Source organism: Fusarium pseudograminearum, chromosome 4, assembly GCF_000303195.2.
Source record: "Fusarium pseudograminearum CS3096 chromosome 4, whole genome shotgun sequence".
In the NCBI taxonomy this organism is placed as follows: Eukaryota; Fungi; Ascomycota; class Sordariomycetes; order Hypocreales; family Nectriaceae; genus Fusarium; species Fusarium pseudograminearum.
The window spans coordinates 5,550,823-5,567,647 of record NC_031954.1 but is presented as its reverse complement, the minus strand read 5'-3'; the positions used below and the strand labels follow the sequence as shown (position 1 = coordinate 5,567,647).

Below are 16,825 nucleotides of genomic sequence, written 5' to 3'. Positions count from 1 at the left end.
TTTTTTTTTTTTTTTTTGCTTTTGCCCAAACACAAAGGGACTCTGCCCTTGTGTAATGAGTGATATTTTACTGACTGATTGACAATAGGATCTGGCATGGACTGGCTGGAAGAACTCTGGCAAGGGACAGACACTTAGCAAATTTGGCTTTGACCAGTTTGTTAAGCTCAAGAGCTACCACCTTAAGGATTACCCCAACTAGAGAGAGGGTTTCTGGTTGATGGTTAAAGAGTTGCGTTGTTAGTCGGACACGGTTAGGATGTTTGGCAACAATGACTCTGAATAATGAGACGACGTCTGTGTTGGAATGAATCAAAATAAACTGCAAGCAAATACAAATATGACATTATTTCCTACTGATGATGCACACATCGTTTATCTTAGCGACTGGGCTGGGCTGTCTCTTGGAAGCGATTCCCCTGGCGAGAAGGAGAGGCAGGGAGTGAGACGAGACGTTTTCGATAACGGGCGACCAAGACAGTGATGATTGACCGTCAGCTGCATTCGGTAATTTATGGCAGAGTCGAACAATCTGCGACAACCAGTCACACTTGAACTTGTGCGTGCAAGGAGAGGTGACGACATGTGGACTCAGTCCATAGAGTAGAACACATCCATCTACGTAGTAGTTAGACGCTGACTAGTAAGGTACTACTACCTACGTATGTATGTATTCAATTGATAATATTAGCGTTGTTCTTGCTCCCTTTGTTAGTGAGTTGGTAGGTTGCGTGTTGTGTAGTAGGTAGGTAGGTAGGTAGCACAAGAAATTGACCGCCCGGAGACGCCACCGCTTCTTCCTGGAGGGCATTGCGTGTATGATATTGAAGGTGCCCTTGTACATGGATGCAATCTCATTTAATAATGATCGGGCCAATAAATCCCACACAAAGGAGTCACGTCAGTTCGACCGTGCCCTCATTAATCGTTAGTACCGATAGATTAGTTTGCGAGCTAGTTTGCAATGGTACGAATATAGAACCATCAGCCACGTTGGGTCCTCCTTGCGGTCCCTTCTCTTTCACTGGTGACCCATTCTGGGTCGCACCAACATCGCACCTACTAAGCGGTCACCTTGAGCTGAGACACTAGCTCAGTCGGTACCCCGAAGCGCTGGAATTCCAGTGTGCTGGGGCGGCATTCCAGAACGAAATACAGTGATGGTAGCTCTGGTCTGCCCTGCACGCGGAGGGATGATGCCCGTTTTCAATAGACACAGCATTTGCATGTGCATGTATGTGCACCGCACCTGCACCTGCATCTACGCATCCAAAGGTCTTTTTGATTCACTCCTTCTTCCTTTGTCTGCTACCTCGTATCTTATATTAATTGGCTTTTGCCTCTTTTCTTCTTATTTTCTCACTAAACCAGTCTCCATCTTTTTTCTTTCTTATTAGCTTACGTTACTTGCCTTGTACTGCTTGAGTGCTTGTGCTTGTGCGTGCTTGCTTTGCATACTACGTGCATTCCTGTCCTTCCTCTTGATATCTGTCTAAGCTCCACCACTTCTCAACTCTCCTTCCACTAACTTACACGGCCATCCTCAACCTCTTCGCTGTTCATTCCAATCCAACCTGGTACCTGAATTTAGTGAGACTCCAAGTCTAGATTAAACAGCCTGAACCTCTCTTTGTATCAAAAACATACCAGAAGTCAAACTCCACCAACCACTCACACTCACCATCTTTCAAAAGGCCGCGTGCCTGGTTTCCCTTCTTTGTTCCTGTCAGACTAGAGAAAACGAGGCTTCAGCTACTGCTTGAGCACTGACAATTTACTATCTATTACATCCATCCTGTGCTTTATTCTTCATTTCCGCCTTCTTCTTCTCTCTTTTACAAAATTCCAATCATCCGCCTCTTTTACGTTTCTTCTTCTCTCACTTCTTCTTCTCTTCTTCAGTCAGCCTCTTTCCCAACCATTCTCAGCTCAGCTCTGGAACACCCCAGCCCTGGTTTGGCTTTCTCGTTATTCTACTTCGCCTTCTTGATCTTCTCTTCAAGAGATATATAAATCTCCACCAAGAAGACTCAATGGGATCCACATCCTTTTACGCTTCCGAGAGACGAGATCCTCGGTGTTTTGACCTTCCTTTCAATCGTCTTCGATCTTCAACCCGATCTTCAACCATGCATATCTCAGACGACTTCAACATGCTCCGTGAGCGTGTTCAGACTATCATCCGCCAGCGAAGTCGCAAGGAGAAGCGCAGCTTGGATATTGTAAGTCCAGCACGATCCATTATACTATCTTGGTGTTGTTGAACTAACAATCTACTTATAGTCTGCACCTTTCAACTTTGAAAAGAACCCAGTCAACCTTCCAGGCGTTTCAGAGGAACAGTAAGTCTACTCTTATACAACATAACATCTTGAACAACAAAGCTGACTCTTCTAGACTCTCCATGCTTCGAGAACAAGCTGCCGCCAGTCGAATTGGCATCGCAGACCATCCCGGTCCTGGCCCCATCGCTCCTCGCTCGCCCTGCTCGACATCAAGCCTATTCTCCCATCCAGTACGACCAGCTATGAAATCGGTTCCCACATGCGACTCGGTATCCTCCACCGACAGTCTTCACTAAACGAATGTCGACATGATAATCAACCTTGCATTGCTTTATTTGTTTTTCACACGGCCATTTAGAAATTTGTCAGACGGGGCGTCCCAACATAGAAAGGAAACACATCACTTGTTTGTTTGAGTAAGACGGTTAACGGAAGGCTGCAATAATATTATTGTACGATACACATGTAATGAAATCAAAAGGGAATCACGGTTCACATGGATGGAAAAGAGAATGGGCATCTACGGGACCATGGGAAAGGAAACATCAACGGAATATCATCATACTCGGCGTATAATCTAATTTGAATTAATTAATTTCCTCACTTTCATCTCCTCAAAGACTTACCCATCATGGATGACATGACTTGTACTCACTTCAATGTTTCTCACACGCATTGCTCAGGAATGTAAATGAAACAAAAAGTCGTCGGTGGGGAGAGCGCCATAACATGGCATGGCATGTCTCATTTCATTGGCATGTTTAAGACATGCATATGTCCTCGCTTCGCTTCTTTTAGATCGATCAGATCAAACTAAATCAGACCCAACCAGCGTACACGTTCAGGCTCTCGGAGCGAACACCCTCCATCTCTCCTTTAACGGCGAGGAGCTTGACCTTTGTGCCCTTTTCCGCTGCCCACTTCTCCAAGAACACCTCTACTCGCTGCTTCGTCTCCTCGTCGTCCTTCATCAAGAGAGCCAGGGCGTCGTAACCACCTGCACCGGGGACCACACCACCGTAGACTCCTTCGACGGTGCTCAGGGCGTCGAGGAGCTCTGTCTGGCTCTCGGGCTCGATGGGAACATCGCTTGCATTGCCCATCTCTCTAATCTTCTCTCGCACAGTATTGATCTTCTCAGGCAGCTGCGCAACATCGCCGGCGTTAAGAGTGGCAATCAATTGCTCGTTGCGGCTCTGCAGCTCGTCCCAAAGGGTCTTGGAATTTTCGGGGTTTGAGGACTTCCACGCGAGGACCTTCTTGACCATACCGACAGTTTTGCTTCCGCAGTCGACATCACACATACGCAGAACAACACCCTTGGGCATGGTGACAGCGTCCTTGAGAACCTCCACATCCCACTCAGACTCGCCATCAACAAGCTTCACCAAGGCATCAGCGAAGCCAGCCGCACCAGGCTCGGGGATCTTGTTCAGCGTGGCTGGAGAGAAACGTCTGTACCGGCAGGATCCATAAACAGCCGTCGCAACATCGAAGCCCGAGCCAACCTTGCCTTGGGCAGCACAGTGAGCAGCCTGGGCCAGGTTATGCAACGTCCTCTTTCCTTTGTCAGAATCAATACTGAAGAGATCCTCGGGTAGATAATGAACAAGGAGCGAGGCGGTTAGTGAGGTGACAAGGGCAGCGGAAGAGCCAAGACCAGTCTTGTTAGCATTGCTCAGGGTCACAGGGAACTTGGCGAAGCGGCCCGAGCGAGTCGTTTCAGACTCCGAGTGAGAGTAGTAATCATTATCTGCGAGGATGATGAGGCGAGCAGATGCCAAGCTGTGACTGGAACGATGCCCAGCGACACGGTCGATGTAGGTGAGAGCATAGCTAAGAGTCGTCTCGACGAAGGGGTTGGGGTTGATCTGAGCTCCGCTACTGAAGAGTGAGTATTTAAAAGTGAGTACAACGCTTTGAAGATGAATGTTTGTGTTAAAAGGTTGATGATTGGCTTGGGTCGGACGATTCATGTTGATCGACCAACCTATCACGGACTCGAAGCTGTCTGGACAACTAGCCATCCAACCTATTTCCCCTCGGTGATACAATATTCGCATATCCAGATAATTCAGGACTGTATATGAGAGAAACCACTTACACTTGCAATTGAGTAACTTTGATACCGCCGCCCTCGCCAGCAAGGTGATATCCATACCGCCATTGCGCATCAAGGAACTGAGGGCTATCAACCACGATCTCAGTGAGCTGCACACCAGCAGTCGTGTGGATATCTCCTGCAATGATATTGATGCGAGCATTGAGACCGAACACAAAGGCCGTGTACTCCTGATCCAAGACGAGATACCCGCCAGCGAGGAAGACCTTGCCAGGAGCCGAGACGGCAATGGTGGGGTGTTTGAGGCTCATTTTGAGTGAGTGATATGTATATGTATGACGACAAACAAGTGAGATGAGGATGAAGGATGAAGTTGATATAAGGCACAGACGGAATAGAACCCTTGACTATGAGTCGAACTTCCTATCTAGAACCGCTTGCAATGCAATGCAATGCCGAATCGAGAAGAATCATCAAACGCCAGCGGGGCCTCGTTTCTAGAATACACAGTGCATGCGAGTACGATTACGACGGAAAGCACACTGTAATATCCCAATATAATCCGAAGCATAGAAACGAATCGCCCAATGATGTTCACTTCAGGCTTCAATAGAGTTTCGACCAATTTGATTTAAGCCTCGAGATTAGTCAACAGGCAGTATCAACATTTTAAATGCAATGCCGTGTACTCGTCATCTCTTTCAAGGGTCAGAAAGTCTCAACTCCATACCTCACTCAACCTAATATAGGTAATAAACCACAACTCCGCTTCCATCAATAAACACATTCACAAGACATTTGAGATATGATTACTTTACGTTTAGGCCAGGTCAGATAACCGCTTTATATAACAGATCATATGATTTAATTTATTCGACCTAGCTATATAACCTTTATCCTATATAAGAATGCATTAATCTTCTTTAGATTATAACCTATAAAATCAGCCTAAGCTATAGCCTAGTTATTTTATAGATCTATTTATAACTTATACTTATTAACCTTATTAGCTTATTATAATAAGTTATTAAATTAGACTTTATATAGATTTATTCTAATCTATATAAGGAAGTCTTTCTCTTTTTTTATTTATAGATTACAGCTTAATATAGCCTCTAGCCTCTCTAGAGCTTTCTTTTTAACTTTTAATTACTTAATATAGTAATTATTATTAGCTTTTTTAATTAATAGGATTAAAAAGTAATTAAAAATAGCTACCTTAATATACTAGTTATTATTTAATTAATTAAATTAGTCTATTATAGCCTTTACTAAAGTATAAATAGTATAATTACTAGCTAGAAGGGTAAGGCTAAAAGAGAAAAATAAAAGAGATAGCTTAAAGAGGTATTAATAGTATTGGCTATATAGGCCCCTTCTCTTAGTTAATATAATATTTAATTTAGCTAAGATAGGGTTAATAATAGGGGTTAAAGTCTAAGTGAGATAACTAATAGTAAGTAGGTAACTTAACTATTAGAATGTTTTACTGATTTCTAGAGTGGAGAGTTAGATTTGGCTAGTAATTTCCTAGGTTATATTAAAAGGAGAAAAAGTAGGTTAAAGAGCAGGTCTCATAGTGCTTTTCTATTATGCGGGAATAAGGTTGCGCTTATGCCCTACTTTCTATGACTCTTGATGCAGGGCGCTGAAGGCATATTTTGCTTGAAAGTGTACCAACCACTCAATAAACAAGACATTTGAGAGTAGAGACATATAGTTAATGGCAAAACCGCCATTTCTTCAATGGTGTATTGTATTGATGATACAAGCAGCAGGACCCTGCTATGCTTTCCTTTGACTTGACCAAGTATTTCCTGGCCTTAATCTTTTCCTCCCAGCTGATATATAACACGCCCGGCCCCTTCTATGCTGCTAACACGAACTGCCATGATATGTCATGACACGACATGTAAATGATTTCCCTTTCTTGGAGTGGTGATGATCTATCCAGGGAACGTCCGACCCCAAACTCAAATCATTCAGAGACAAACGCTCCACGTAAAATCCCTTTTTTGATTCCCAAACGCCGTCCCCATTCAAGGGATCGAGAGCAACCATAGCCCCTCGAATATGACATTAATTCATCAAAAATGCCCCCCATTATAAAGACAACCAGCCCAGCCCAATTCAGCCCAAACCAAACCAACCAAACCCCACCTTCTAAACAGAACAACAGGGTATCAAACAAAGTACGCCGACATAAAAAAAACATTACCATATCCACATCAACAATTCCACATCAGATAGCTCGTCTACTCAGCAACTTCTTGCTGACCTCCTCCGAGGAGCTCAAGAACCTTGTTGACAACAGCACTGGGATAGCCGCGGGTGAGCATCTCACCGACAACACCCTTAGCCTGTTCACGCTGCTCCACAGCCAGGAACGCACGAGTCATAGCCTCATATGTGCTAGGCTCACGCTTCTCCCGACCAACAGCATCGTAGATGCCTTGGGCCTTCTCGATCTTCTTCTCAGCGGCCCAGCCGTGAATCAAAGTGTTGGCGATGTAAGGAGTCAGCTCTACACCCTTGCTTCGCATGTGCGCAAGTACAGGCTCGGAAGCAGCAACTTGGTGGTTGGCTACCATAGCCTCAAAGAGCGCTTGGTAAAGGCTGGCGCTGATGGGGACGAGAGACTCCTTGACGACGGAATCGAACATCTTCATAGCACCTTCCATGTCATGCAGAACGCATCCCCTAGCGTGGATAAGGGAAGCGTAGTGAACAGGTTCGACACGCTGGCCAGAGGCACGGATCATGCCGAGGATCTCCTCAGCGGCCTCCATATCAACCGGATCCAGAGTGGCATGAGTGTCGACAAGGAGCTTGTAAGTGTGTGCAGTGGGGGCGATACCCTTAGCCTTCATACGCTCGTAATAAGCCAGAACCTTGGACTTGTCGCGTTTGGTAGTCAGGAAGAACTGCATCATACTGTTGTAGGGAGCGGGGCGAGCCTTGTAGTTGGGCATGGCCTCCATCTCATCAAACAATGTCTCAGCAAACTTCTCGTCACTGACACGGCACAAGGCGTTGACGATAGTACCGTAGGTTACAGACGTAGGCTTGATTCCGAGGTTCCTCATCTCACCGAAGTAGAAGAGGCAGTCATCGATGCGGCGCGCCTTTCCAAGCTTACCAATGAGAGCATTGTACAGGAATGAGCTGGGCTCAACACCCTCAGCCTTGGCACGGTGGAAGATGCGGACAGCCTCAGATGCTTCATCGAAAGTCTTGGTTGAATCCTTCAGAGTGGTGATGTAGAGGCCGAAAGTGTTCGCAGAGGGGCTAGCGCCAATTTCCAACAACTCCTGATGGAATTGCTCAGCACGTCCACGGTTGCCCACAGTAAGACAGGCGCCAACCATGGCATCGAGAATACTAGACCATCCGTAACGCACAACAGCATACTGGGGCATGATGGGCATATCGGTGCGGGCCATGGCGAGGATGTCATAGCACAGATCGACCTTACCATCACGAGCAGCAGCGGAGATCAGCTTAGCGTAGGTAATGTAACGAGGATGTCGGCCAGCGTGTCGCATGTTTCGGAAACGGTTGAGCGCCTCGCTGAGACGAGGTCCCTTGCGGCCATGGCTACCCTCAAGATCATCAGCAATAAGGGAAGAACCCTTGAAATCGGTGTTGTGGGCATAGGGGTCGTAGGTATCCTCGAAGCTGGGAACGGCGGGGGTTGATAGGTAAGAGGAGGCGGCAACGGGCTGCTGTGTGAAGTCGAGAACTTGAGGAGCTAGTTGACGGGGGTCAACAATGCCTCGAGTCTCCATGTATCGAGAGATGAACTCGGCGCCCTCATCGATCTCTTCAACAAGATGGGACTGGGTCTCGGACAGAGATGCTCGAATTCGCTGGAACATCATCTCCGCCTGAGCCAAACCGTCTGCAACCTGTCCAGAGCCGATCAATGCAACAGCATACATGGCTGTGGGCTCGATAAAAGCAGCAGTAACCTGTATCTCAGGGCTGTTCAAGGTTTGCCAGTACTTCGAAGCGCTGATAATATCACCGTCACGAACGCTCATAGCGAGGAGAGCAGTGGCTGGGGTCACCAAGTCATCGGCATATGAGGGCATACCATTGTAAGCGGCGACGGCAGTTTCCTTGTCATCCTTATCAGCAGCGATGGTGGCAATCTCGCTCATAGCCTTAGCACGAGATTCAGCCTCAACGGATTGGGCCCAATGAAAAGCTTCCTGGTAGATTCCACGGGTGATGAAGCCCTTGACGAAACCGGTTGTGACGAGAGCGTCCTTGATGTCGGCAGCGCGGACACCATACTCGTCAACAATCTTTTTGAAAAACTTCATGGCACCCTCAATCTTATCAGTAACCACATAGGCGTTGATGACTGCAGCGTAAACCTCGGCGTCAAGTCGGTCATTGAGAGTGGTCTGACCATCATCGTGAGCGATTGCCAAGTTTCGGTATTCATTGTAGCATTCAACAGCACTGATCAGATCTCCGGATGAGGCGAAAGCAGTGATCATGGTAGGGAACACAGCGGCAAAGGGAACGATTTGGCTAGCCTCCATGTGTTCGAAGAGACGGAGCATGTCAGCGACACGTCCATCTTTGGCACAAGCGGTGATCAACTGGTGGTAAGTCTCGGCAGTGTACTCGGCAACATCAGTGTCAACTGATGTGTCGAACAGCTTGATGGCGTAATCAAGACGTTCATCCTCACAGAGAATAGCATGTTCAAATTCGTGGGACGCAAGCATGAACTTGCCAGGCTCGTCCATACCACCGAACCGCACCCTCTTGTCTTCCAAAGCAGCCTTCAGCTCAGCAACCTCGAGGCATCGAGAAGCCAAAAGACCGACAAGAATGTTAAAAGTGTCAGCATCTGGCGAAACTTTCCTCCGGAGCATATCAGCGTAAACATCGAGGGCCTTGGAAACAATCTCTGTCTTCTTCATAGGGATATGGATGGCAGCCAGCAAGAGAGCATTGTAGGCACCGGCAATTGGTTGCACGCCGGTAGCCAGCATCGCCTCAAAGACCGCAGGAATCTCAACATAGCGGCCATTTTTGGCAAGCTTGTGAAGATGGCCGGCATAAGATAGCGATTGGGGGTCAACAGTCGGAGTGGCGCTTCGGGCGACACTTGCTGGAGTTTGTGGCCTGGAAACTACTGGGGATTGTGACTTGAAGCCAAGGGATGAGATAGGTCGTCCTTCGGCGACAGCATTTTCAGCCGCCTCCTGCAGACTTCGCACCTCAATCTCACGCTCGAGGGCTGCATCAATGTGCGCAAGAGCTGCCTGGTCCTCAATTGACAAGTTTGACTTGACCTCGGCATCCTCGATCAGAGCCTGCTCAATAACCTCCTGAGCAGCGGCCTGATCCTTGGTAAGAATGGATGCCGCCGTAGGCTTCCACTCAATGCTCTTCTGGAAGTCGAACTGGGTCCATTCAGAGTCGACTTCTCCAGCGGCCTGCTGGTGTTGCAAGGCCTCGAAATACGCGTCTAAACCTCCATGATTCTGGCCGGGGCGGTGCTCTACGGACGGTAGGCCCGAAGATGCTGTGCGCTCGGTGTGGAAGGCTGAGTGAAGTTGGAGGTTAGAGAAGCGATTGAGTCGGTTAGTCTTTCGTCGTACAAAGACAGGTCGGTTCTGTGAGTTGAGGACGTGAGGGTGAGTGGCGGCAACAAAGGATTGCGCGTAACCGTGTGTTGTAATAGACTTTGCGAATGTTGATCCTTGACGGACGAAATTCGAGTAGAGGGAGGAGTATATAGTGGGCATTTAGAAATCACCCAGAGGGGGAGGGGAGGAGACTAGAAATCTTCTGTCAGTAACATGAATAATTGGAACAAAAATGATCAGTGCGATCAAGTGCCGGCGAGGGAATGCCTGAGGATCGCCAAAGCTGGAGTGAAGTCGAATGATTGCAAGATCTTGTCGAACCATGCGATCCGGGGAGGCGTGGAGGCAAAGAAAGTGGTGTGTAGTGGACCAAAAAATTAGACGGGTGGCACTTACATTAGAAAAGAGGTGATGATATCAATTGCAGGTTCATTTGACAGCAAGTACGCCGTCAAATAAACGCGCTGACCAGATTAATAGATAAATGGTTGGGGGAGGATGAAGAGAGAAGAAAGATCGAGAGAATCGAAGGACAAAAAATTATGACAACCGTTTGTCCGGGGTTGGCAGATTTGTCCTCGGGTGTTAGTGTTAGTGAATTGAGATGGATGATGAATATTCGACACGGACCCAGGCCTTAGGGTCGGGGGAGTGGCTTCCTTTTTTGCTCTTTGCCTGAGGTGCAGTGGATACCTTGGCAGGTACCTTCTGTACCTACTATAAATTTTCCCTCTGCAAACCTACGGTATTTCTCGCTACAGTGCACGTCAAGAGGCCGCTTTGTGTGGGGAAGCCCTCGCTGAGCCCTCAAGATGGAGCATGTTTAGACTGCTAAGCTACCTGGTCGTTATCGCTCGCTACAAAGTCCTAACATCATCGATGATGGCTGCGCGTTCGTGGTGGCCTTGCCGGGACGCGGAGTTCGGGTCATGATTTTAGTTGGTTACGGCGGACAACTGATGGAGGCCCCGCAGTGGCCCTTCTGTGGGTGTCGACAGGGGTCTAGGTGTTCTCTTCCAGCGTATGGGTGCCTGGGAGACTAGCCTACTGTAGGTGAGGTGCGGGAGGTTTTGGAATGACTCAAGACCTTGTGCCTGTAAGTACCGTCGAGTTATTTCCATTCAGCTCCGTATCTGGTCCCGTCTTTTTTCTTTCTTGCTTTTGTTACTCGTTCAAGGTTCCCTAGAATGCCCGGAGCCCGATTACGATGTACATAGCATGTGGAAGCTTCCAGTTCCGTTTTCCAGGTGAATTTCAGGTGAAGAAGAATGGATGCCTCTTTACTCTGGGTAGTAGAGTAGGTATCTTGTGGGGGCTCTAATGCATGTGGCAACGATTCAAACCGCTTAGTCTATTACACGCGCATTCACACCGATCATTGATGCTGCAAAAGATACAGTAGCGAGCAGATTCTGAAGTTCCCACTGCTCGCTCGCATAAAGCCCTGACTGTACAGCACGTACAGTAATTACCCATTGCAACCATCTATGAACAGAACCCCAGGCAATCTGGGCTGGCTTGAGTCTCGTTCACCAATCAGCTTTCACGGAATTCTGGAAACTGCGACCTGTCCGGGATATGAAAGTTTTTTTTCTTCCTTGCTTTTTGTAGGTTATTTTTCATATTGTTATATTTAATGGGGTTTCTCGTTGCAGGATCGCCAGAATCTGCATGTATGTGACCAAGGCTTGTGAGACATGCTGCACACAATTAGATATTGTTCAGCCTATGTATTTTTAAAATGTTTTTTGTGATTCTGCAGGTTTGACGCACACGACCCTTGGTCCGACCACGAGTAATGGTTTGTTTAAGCGAACAGCGGAACCGTTTTATGGCCCATATGCAGACATTTACTTTACGTATCGATCCATCGATCCATTCATGATGTTTCCGTTGTCAACACAACAGACCCTCAGGCTCAGGGCCAAGGGTCCTCAAGCAGTCATCGAGTAAACTGAACTAGGACTGCTAGAGCCATCCGCATCCAACTCTCTGGACTCTGATGGTGGCCACGGCGATAACAAACCGGTGTTTTGTCTAGCCCTCCCTGTCTTAGACTTCCTTAGATGGCGATTTCTCGAGCTTCCATTGGACGAAATATCATGGCTGTCTCCCTTAGTGCGAGGGTTGAGGAAGAATCCGGGACTTCAAGTCCAGCCTGTCGGGTGGCTACCAGATATCCCGCCAGCCCTCTCAGAGAAAAGAGGACACCTGGACCTTGATAACTTCAGTTGTTGTCGCTTTAATTGTGGTCAACTATTTCGACTTCTGTCTTTTCTGTCTTTTATGGAGGCTGGGATCATGTTGATATATTCCAAGACACCATCAAGGCCCATTTAATTACTAATGGAAAACATAAGTCGCTGATATCTTGTCGAGTATCAAAAAGAGTACAAATATGGACCTCAGATCATCACATCGTTGACGCCTATCAACTGTCATAGCATTTCGGTGTCAACGCACAAGGTGTGGCAAACCACTTTTAAAATCTACCATGATGTGTGTGAAAAACAATATTGTCAGCTGCTTAAAATCCCATTGCCAAGTGTAGAACAGCCCCCAAAAGTCTTACACCGGCTTCACCTCCGGGGCAATTAGTGCAACTCCGCCCTCCGTCAGCTCCTCTATTTGCCCTAGCTGCAAAGTAAAAAAAACAACAAGGCTTGATCATGATACAGTAAACACTGCAGCCATCGTTGTGGCGACGTCGACGAAGTACTGTGCTGTACCGCGCCGTACCGTATTGTAGGCAGGATTACAGGGCTGCAAATGCAATTTTGCTCCGTCACATGGATTGCCTATCAACGAAAAAGCCCCGTTTCCAGCGGATGTTGCGGATCAATATGGGTTTCGATTCCTACCTAGCTGATGATGACAATTCTGATCCCTGACCTGTCACTCTCTCGCTAGAGGTAAATAGCCGAGTCAGATCGGGTGTAAAACACAAGCCCGGCATTTCGCTTCTTTAACTCCATGAATTCCGCCTAAAGATTGGGGATTTTGGAGAATTGGAGATTGACGGGTCAGGGCAGACGATTATCACTTGACAATATGTGGCAGTATCCGGACTGGAATTCGAATTTGGTCAATCTCCGACGCTACTATGCACTCGGGCTAAAGTTACGAGTTGCTTATGCCTAAGCTCTTCTATGACCTGGGTGTATCAGGTCTATGACCGTCTACGACTCTACGTGTAACTCAGCCTGTTTGCCATGTCCCAAGTTGTACAGAAGTATTCTGACGTAGCACTCATTTACTGAAAGATTAGACTCCCGTAGATTGAGATTGCATTGAGTCACCTGAAGGGCCGTTGCGTTGCTCTGCATTTGCATGGCATCCCTTTGCTTACGCGGTTTCAGCTTCGCGATTCTACGGAATCATGAACATGTCCCCGTGCTCTTCTGTTCAACTTTTGGCGTCATTTGTTATCGATCTATTTCCTCTTGAGGAATCTCGGAGGATTTCGATACACAATTGACGATAACAACTCTCAAGTCTCGTGTCACTTGACACTCCAAAGTCCGGGATTTTCTCGAGCACAATTATCTTGACTATCTTGAGCTGCCCAAGTACCCCTCGAGCAGTGCTCACGAGACTATTTCCAGTTTCATTATGATGATCTCACTTCCGATTCGCGAAGAGCCTCCTTCATGGTCCATCTGTACATCATGGCAGGAATTGTAGATCCCTCGAGGTCTAGACCGCGGTCGCGGTGCGTTATCGATAGGGACGATTAGATATCGTTTCTCCACTTAATATTTTTTTCTTCGTTGTAGCTGTTGAGAATATCGCAAGCCCCACGTATAACCTCTGTAAACCAACATCGACAACACCGCAACGATGGCCGATGATGGAATGCTTCTAAACTTTGACCTAGGGTCTGGCCCTGTCAAACCCCAGGTCAAGTTCAAGGGTGGACGCTGGCGCGACAGGAAGCAGGCTGAAAAGTCAGCAAGGATAGCCTCCGGAAAACAGTCTCAGCCAAAGTCTTCGACAGATGGACCCGACGACGGAAGATCCTCAAAACGACAGAGGACAGACGATGGAGACTTTGACGATGGCTTTGATTATAAGTCAGCCAACCGATTTGGTTCGCGACCAAGGCATTTCGACAACGATGGCCACGGAGGAGCGTCAGGCCAATCTAGGAGCCATCAATCGGACGGCAAGTCGAAACAAGTTATCTCGCGCCTCTTCTCATTCAATCCCGCTCAAAAGACGGAGGCAGAAGAGAAGCAGGAAGAATGGACTGCCCCAGAAGCGACCAATGCGCCACTGTCAGATGTCGCCAACTTCGGAACCTTGACAATATCTGCTCGACTTGTAGACGAACTCGGCAAGATGGGCCTCGAGCGACCCACGGGTATTCAGAATAAAGTCATCCCTCACATGCTGACGAGCAGCTCCGATGCGTTTGTCCAGGCCGAAACTGGTTCCGGAAAGACCTTGGCTTACCTTTTGCCTATCCTACATCGCGTTCTGCTTCTAAGTGTGAAGGGAGGTGCCCAGATCCATCGAGACTCTGGCGCTTTCGCAATCATTGTTGCACCTACTCGTGAACTTGCCAAGCAGGTCCACACAGTTCTCGAAAAGCTCATTCGACCGTTTCCATGGCTTGTCTCGACAGCGATCACAGGAGGAGAGTCCAAGAAGGCAGAGAAGGCCCGCATACGAAAGGGCGTCAATTTCTTGGTCGCCACCCCCGGACGACTTGCTGATCACATCGACAACACCAAGGCGCTTAACCTCAGCATCGTCCGATGGCTGATTCTCGATGAAGGCGATCGACTTATGGACTTGGGTTTCGAGGATGACTTGAAGAAGGTCATCACAGCACTCAAGGCAGTCGACGTATCGGATACGCTACCCGATGGAACACCGCTCAAGGCCCTACCAGAACGAAGAGTTACAGTACTGTGCTCGGCCACTATGAAGATGAACGTGCAGAAGCTCGGAGAAATGAGTTTGGCGGATGCGACATTCCTAGCAGCAAAGAAGGAGGATATGGAGCTCGATGTGCAAAAGAGCGAGATGAAGGCACCTGCACAGCTTCACCAGTACTATTCCGTGGTTCCTGCCAAGCTACGACTCGTTACTTTGATCTCGTATCTCAAGTCTACATTCTCCCGGCGCGGAAAGACCATGAAAGCTATCATATTTATATCTTGCGCCGACTCTGTCGATTTTCACTACGAACTGTTACGAGACCCCAACACTGCCGAAGCACCTGTGGCGGCTTCCAAGGAGGCAGAATCAATCTCGAAGACAGTGTCAAAGGCGGCGTACATCACTTCACCGGCGAGCCCCGAGGTTGTCCTCCACAGGATGCATGGATCTCTATCGCAGCCTATCCGTACAGCTACTCTTAAATCATTCTCAGCTTGCAAATCACCGTCTCTTCTTATCACGACCGATGTTTCTTCCCGAGGTCTAGATATTCCTTCGGTTGATCTAGTTATCGAGTACGACCCTGCGTTCAGCTTCGCCGATCATATTCATCGTGTCGGTCGAACTGCTCGTGCTGGTAAACCTGGTGACGCTCTACTATTCCTCCTCCCCGGAACTGAAGAAGGCTATATCGAGCTAATGAAGGGGTCAACAACGCCAACACCACAATCATACGATTCAATCCTGCAAAAGGGAATGATGACCAAGCTCGAATTCCCGGTTGAGACGACTGCGAAACCGGAAGATGGACATTCTTTCCACGACAAGGCGGAGTCTCTTCAGTTGCACATCGAACAGCGCCTGCTCGAAGATACCAAGCGTCTAGAACTTGCTCGAAATGGCTTCAAGTCCCACATCAGAGCATATGCTACACATACCAAGGAGGAGAGGAAGCACTTTGACATTTCAGAACTACACCTGGGACACACGGCCAAGAGCTACGGTTTGAGAGAAGCGCCTGGCGGCATCGGACAAGGTGTGGAGAGGAAGACCAAGAAGCGAATGAATAAGGGTGTCGAGAAGGACCCGGAGCAGGCTGCGGGAGACGAGAGGCAAAACCAGAACATAATCAGGAAGAAGAGTATGATGTTGATGAACTCGGCAGCGGACGAGTTCAATATTGGTTAGATACCGGGTATAGCGACATTCCTTGCTTGGGCTTGAATTTTAGATCTACATTAAAAGCCGGGCATGATGATCATGCCCATGTTGATTCTTCAACTACACTTCCACGCGTTCCCCCTCCTGTCTACTGTACATACATGATGCTGTGCTTCGAACGTCATGGATTGTGCCAAGATCTTGAAATCATGACGATGCAAGTCGACATCTCCTTGCGCAGGAATCTCGGAGTGCGAATCAAGTGCTGCACAACGATGTTGTGATGCTATCGCCGACCAGTCACAGCCTCACAGACTGACAGTTAACGGACGAGTGCGCCACATCTGGCAGGTGTGTGGTTTCTTTCAAGGGTCTTGTAGGTCCAAGATCCAGGCGCATGACATCAAAAGCTCACCACAAGCGATGTCTGTAGATGCCTGCTAGGGCAGTCTTGCTACCCTATAATATTTCCGGACAGGACCACCTCTGCATACCTCAAACACTAGGATGCGTAATTATGTGTCGAGGAACGTCATTTTAGAGATTCGGGAGGGAGGGATGTCAGAGTTGTGTGGCTGGTGCCTTGAGGGCGGCCCAATGAATATGACGGATTCGCAGGTTTTTGACGTCATGTTGTGATGTAACTTGGCTGGCGATTTGCGTGCATTAGATATTCGAAAGATTCCAGAGGGATGAGAAATAAACATTTAAGGGAAGAGTTCTTCCGCCGAAAACGAGTGCATTGCTTTTTAATCTGCAAGATCTCAAACCTCAGTGCAAACTTCAAAACAAAACAAATACAAATACAAATACCACAA

General features: G+C 47.9%; 5 protein-coding genes across 5 annotated transcripts, besides 3 other annotated features; 3 read left to right on the top strand and 2 right to left on the bottom strand.

The window, feature by feature from the left end:
- Positions 1-88: 88 nt before the first annotated feature.
- Positions 89-202, top strand: FPSE_02268 (uncharacterized protein; the record flags this gene model as incomplete). Its single annotated transcript, XM_009255387.1, has 1 exon — positions 89-202. A coding segment is annotated over one exon (114 nt), but the record flags the coding sequence as incomplete, so codon positions are not given.
- A 539-nt stretch (positions 203-741) lies between these two features.
- Positions 742-761: a microsatellite.
- Positions 762-2,129: 1,368 nt separating this feature from the next.
- Positions 2,130-2,581, top strand: FPSE_02269 (uncharacterized protein; the record flags this gene model as incomplete). The annotated part of the gene is made up of 3 exons (XM_009255388.1): positions 2,130-2,222; positions 2,284-2,342; positions 2,398-2,581. 3 exons carry the CDS (start codon positions 2,130-2,132, stop codon positions 2,579-2,581), a joined length of 336 nt encoding a protein of 111 aa, XP_009253663.1.
- A 522-nt stretch (positions 2,582-3,103) lies between these two features.
- Positions 3,104-4,658, bottom strand: FPSE_02270 (uncharacterized protein; the record flags this gene model as incomplete). Its single annotated transcript, XM_009255389.1, has 2 exons — positions 3,104-4,166; positions 4,390-4,658. 2 exons carry the CDS (start codon positions 4,656-4,658, stop codon positions 3,104-3,106), a joined length of 1,332 nt encoding a protein of 443 aa, XP_009253664.1.
- A 908-nt stretch (positions 4,659-5,566) lies between these two features.
- Positions 5,567-5,601: a repeat region.
- An 861-nt stretch (positions 5,602-6,462) lies between these two features.
- Positions 6,463-6,508: a microsatellite.
- A 94-nt stretch (positions 6,509-6,602) lies between these two features.
- Positions 6,603-10,118, bottom strand: FPSE_02271 (uncharacterized protein; the record flags this gene model as incomplete). Its single annotated transcript, XM_009255390.1, has 1 exon — positions 6,603-10,118. One exon carries the CDS (start codon positions 10,116-10,118, stop codon positions 6,603-6,605), a length of 3,516 nt encoding a protein of 1,171 aa, XP_009253665.1.
- Positions 10,119-13,799: 3,681 nt separating this feature from the next.
- On the top strand, positions 13,800-16,034 carry FPSE_02272 (uncharacterized protein; the record flags this gene model as incomplete). The annotated part of the gene is made up of 1 exon (XM_009255391.1): positions 13,800-16,034. One exon carries the CDS (start codon positions 13,800-13,802, stop codon positions 16,032-16,034), a length of 2,235 nt encoding a protein of 744 aa, XP_009253666.1.
- Between the last annotated feature and the right edge of the window lie 791 nt (positions 16,035-16,825).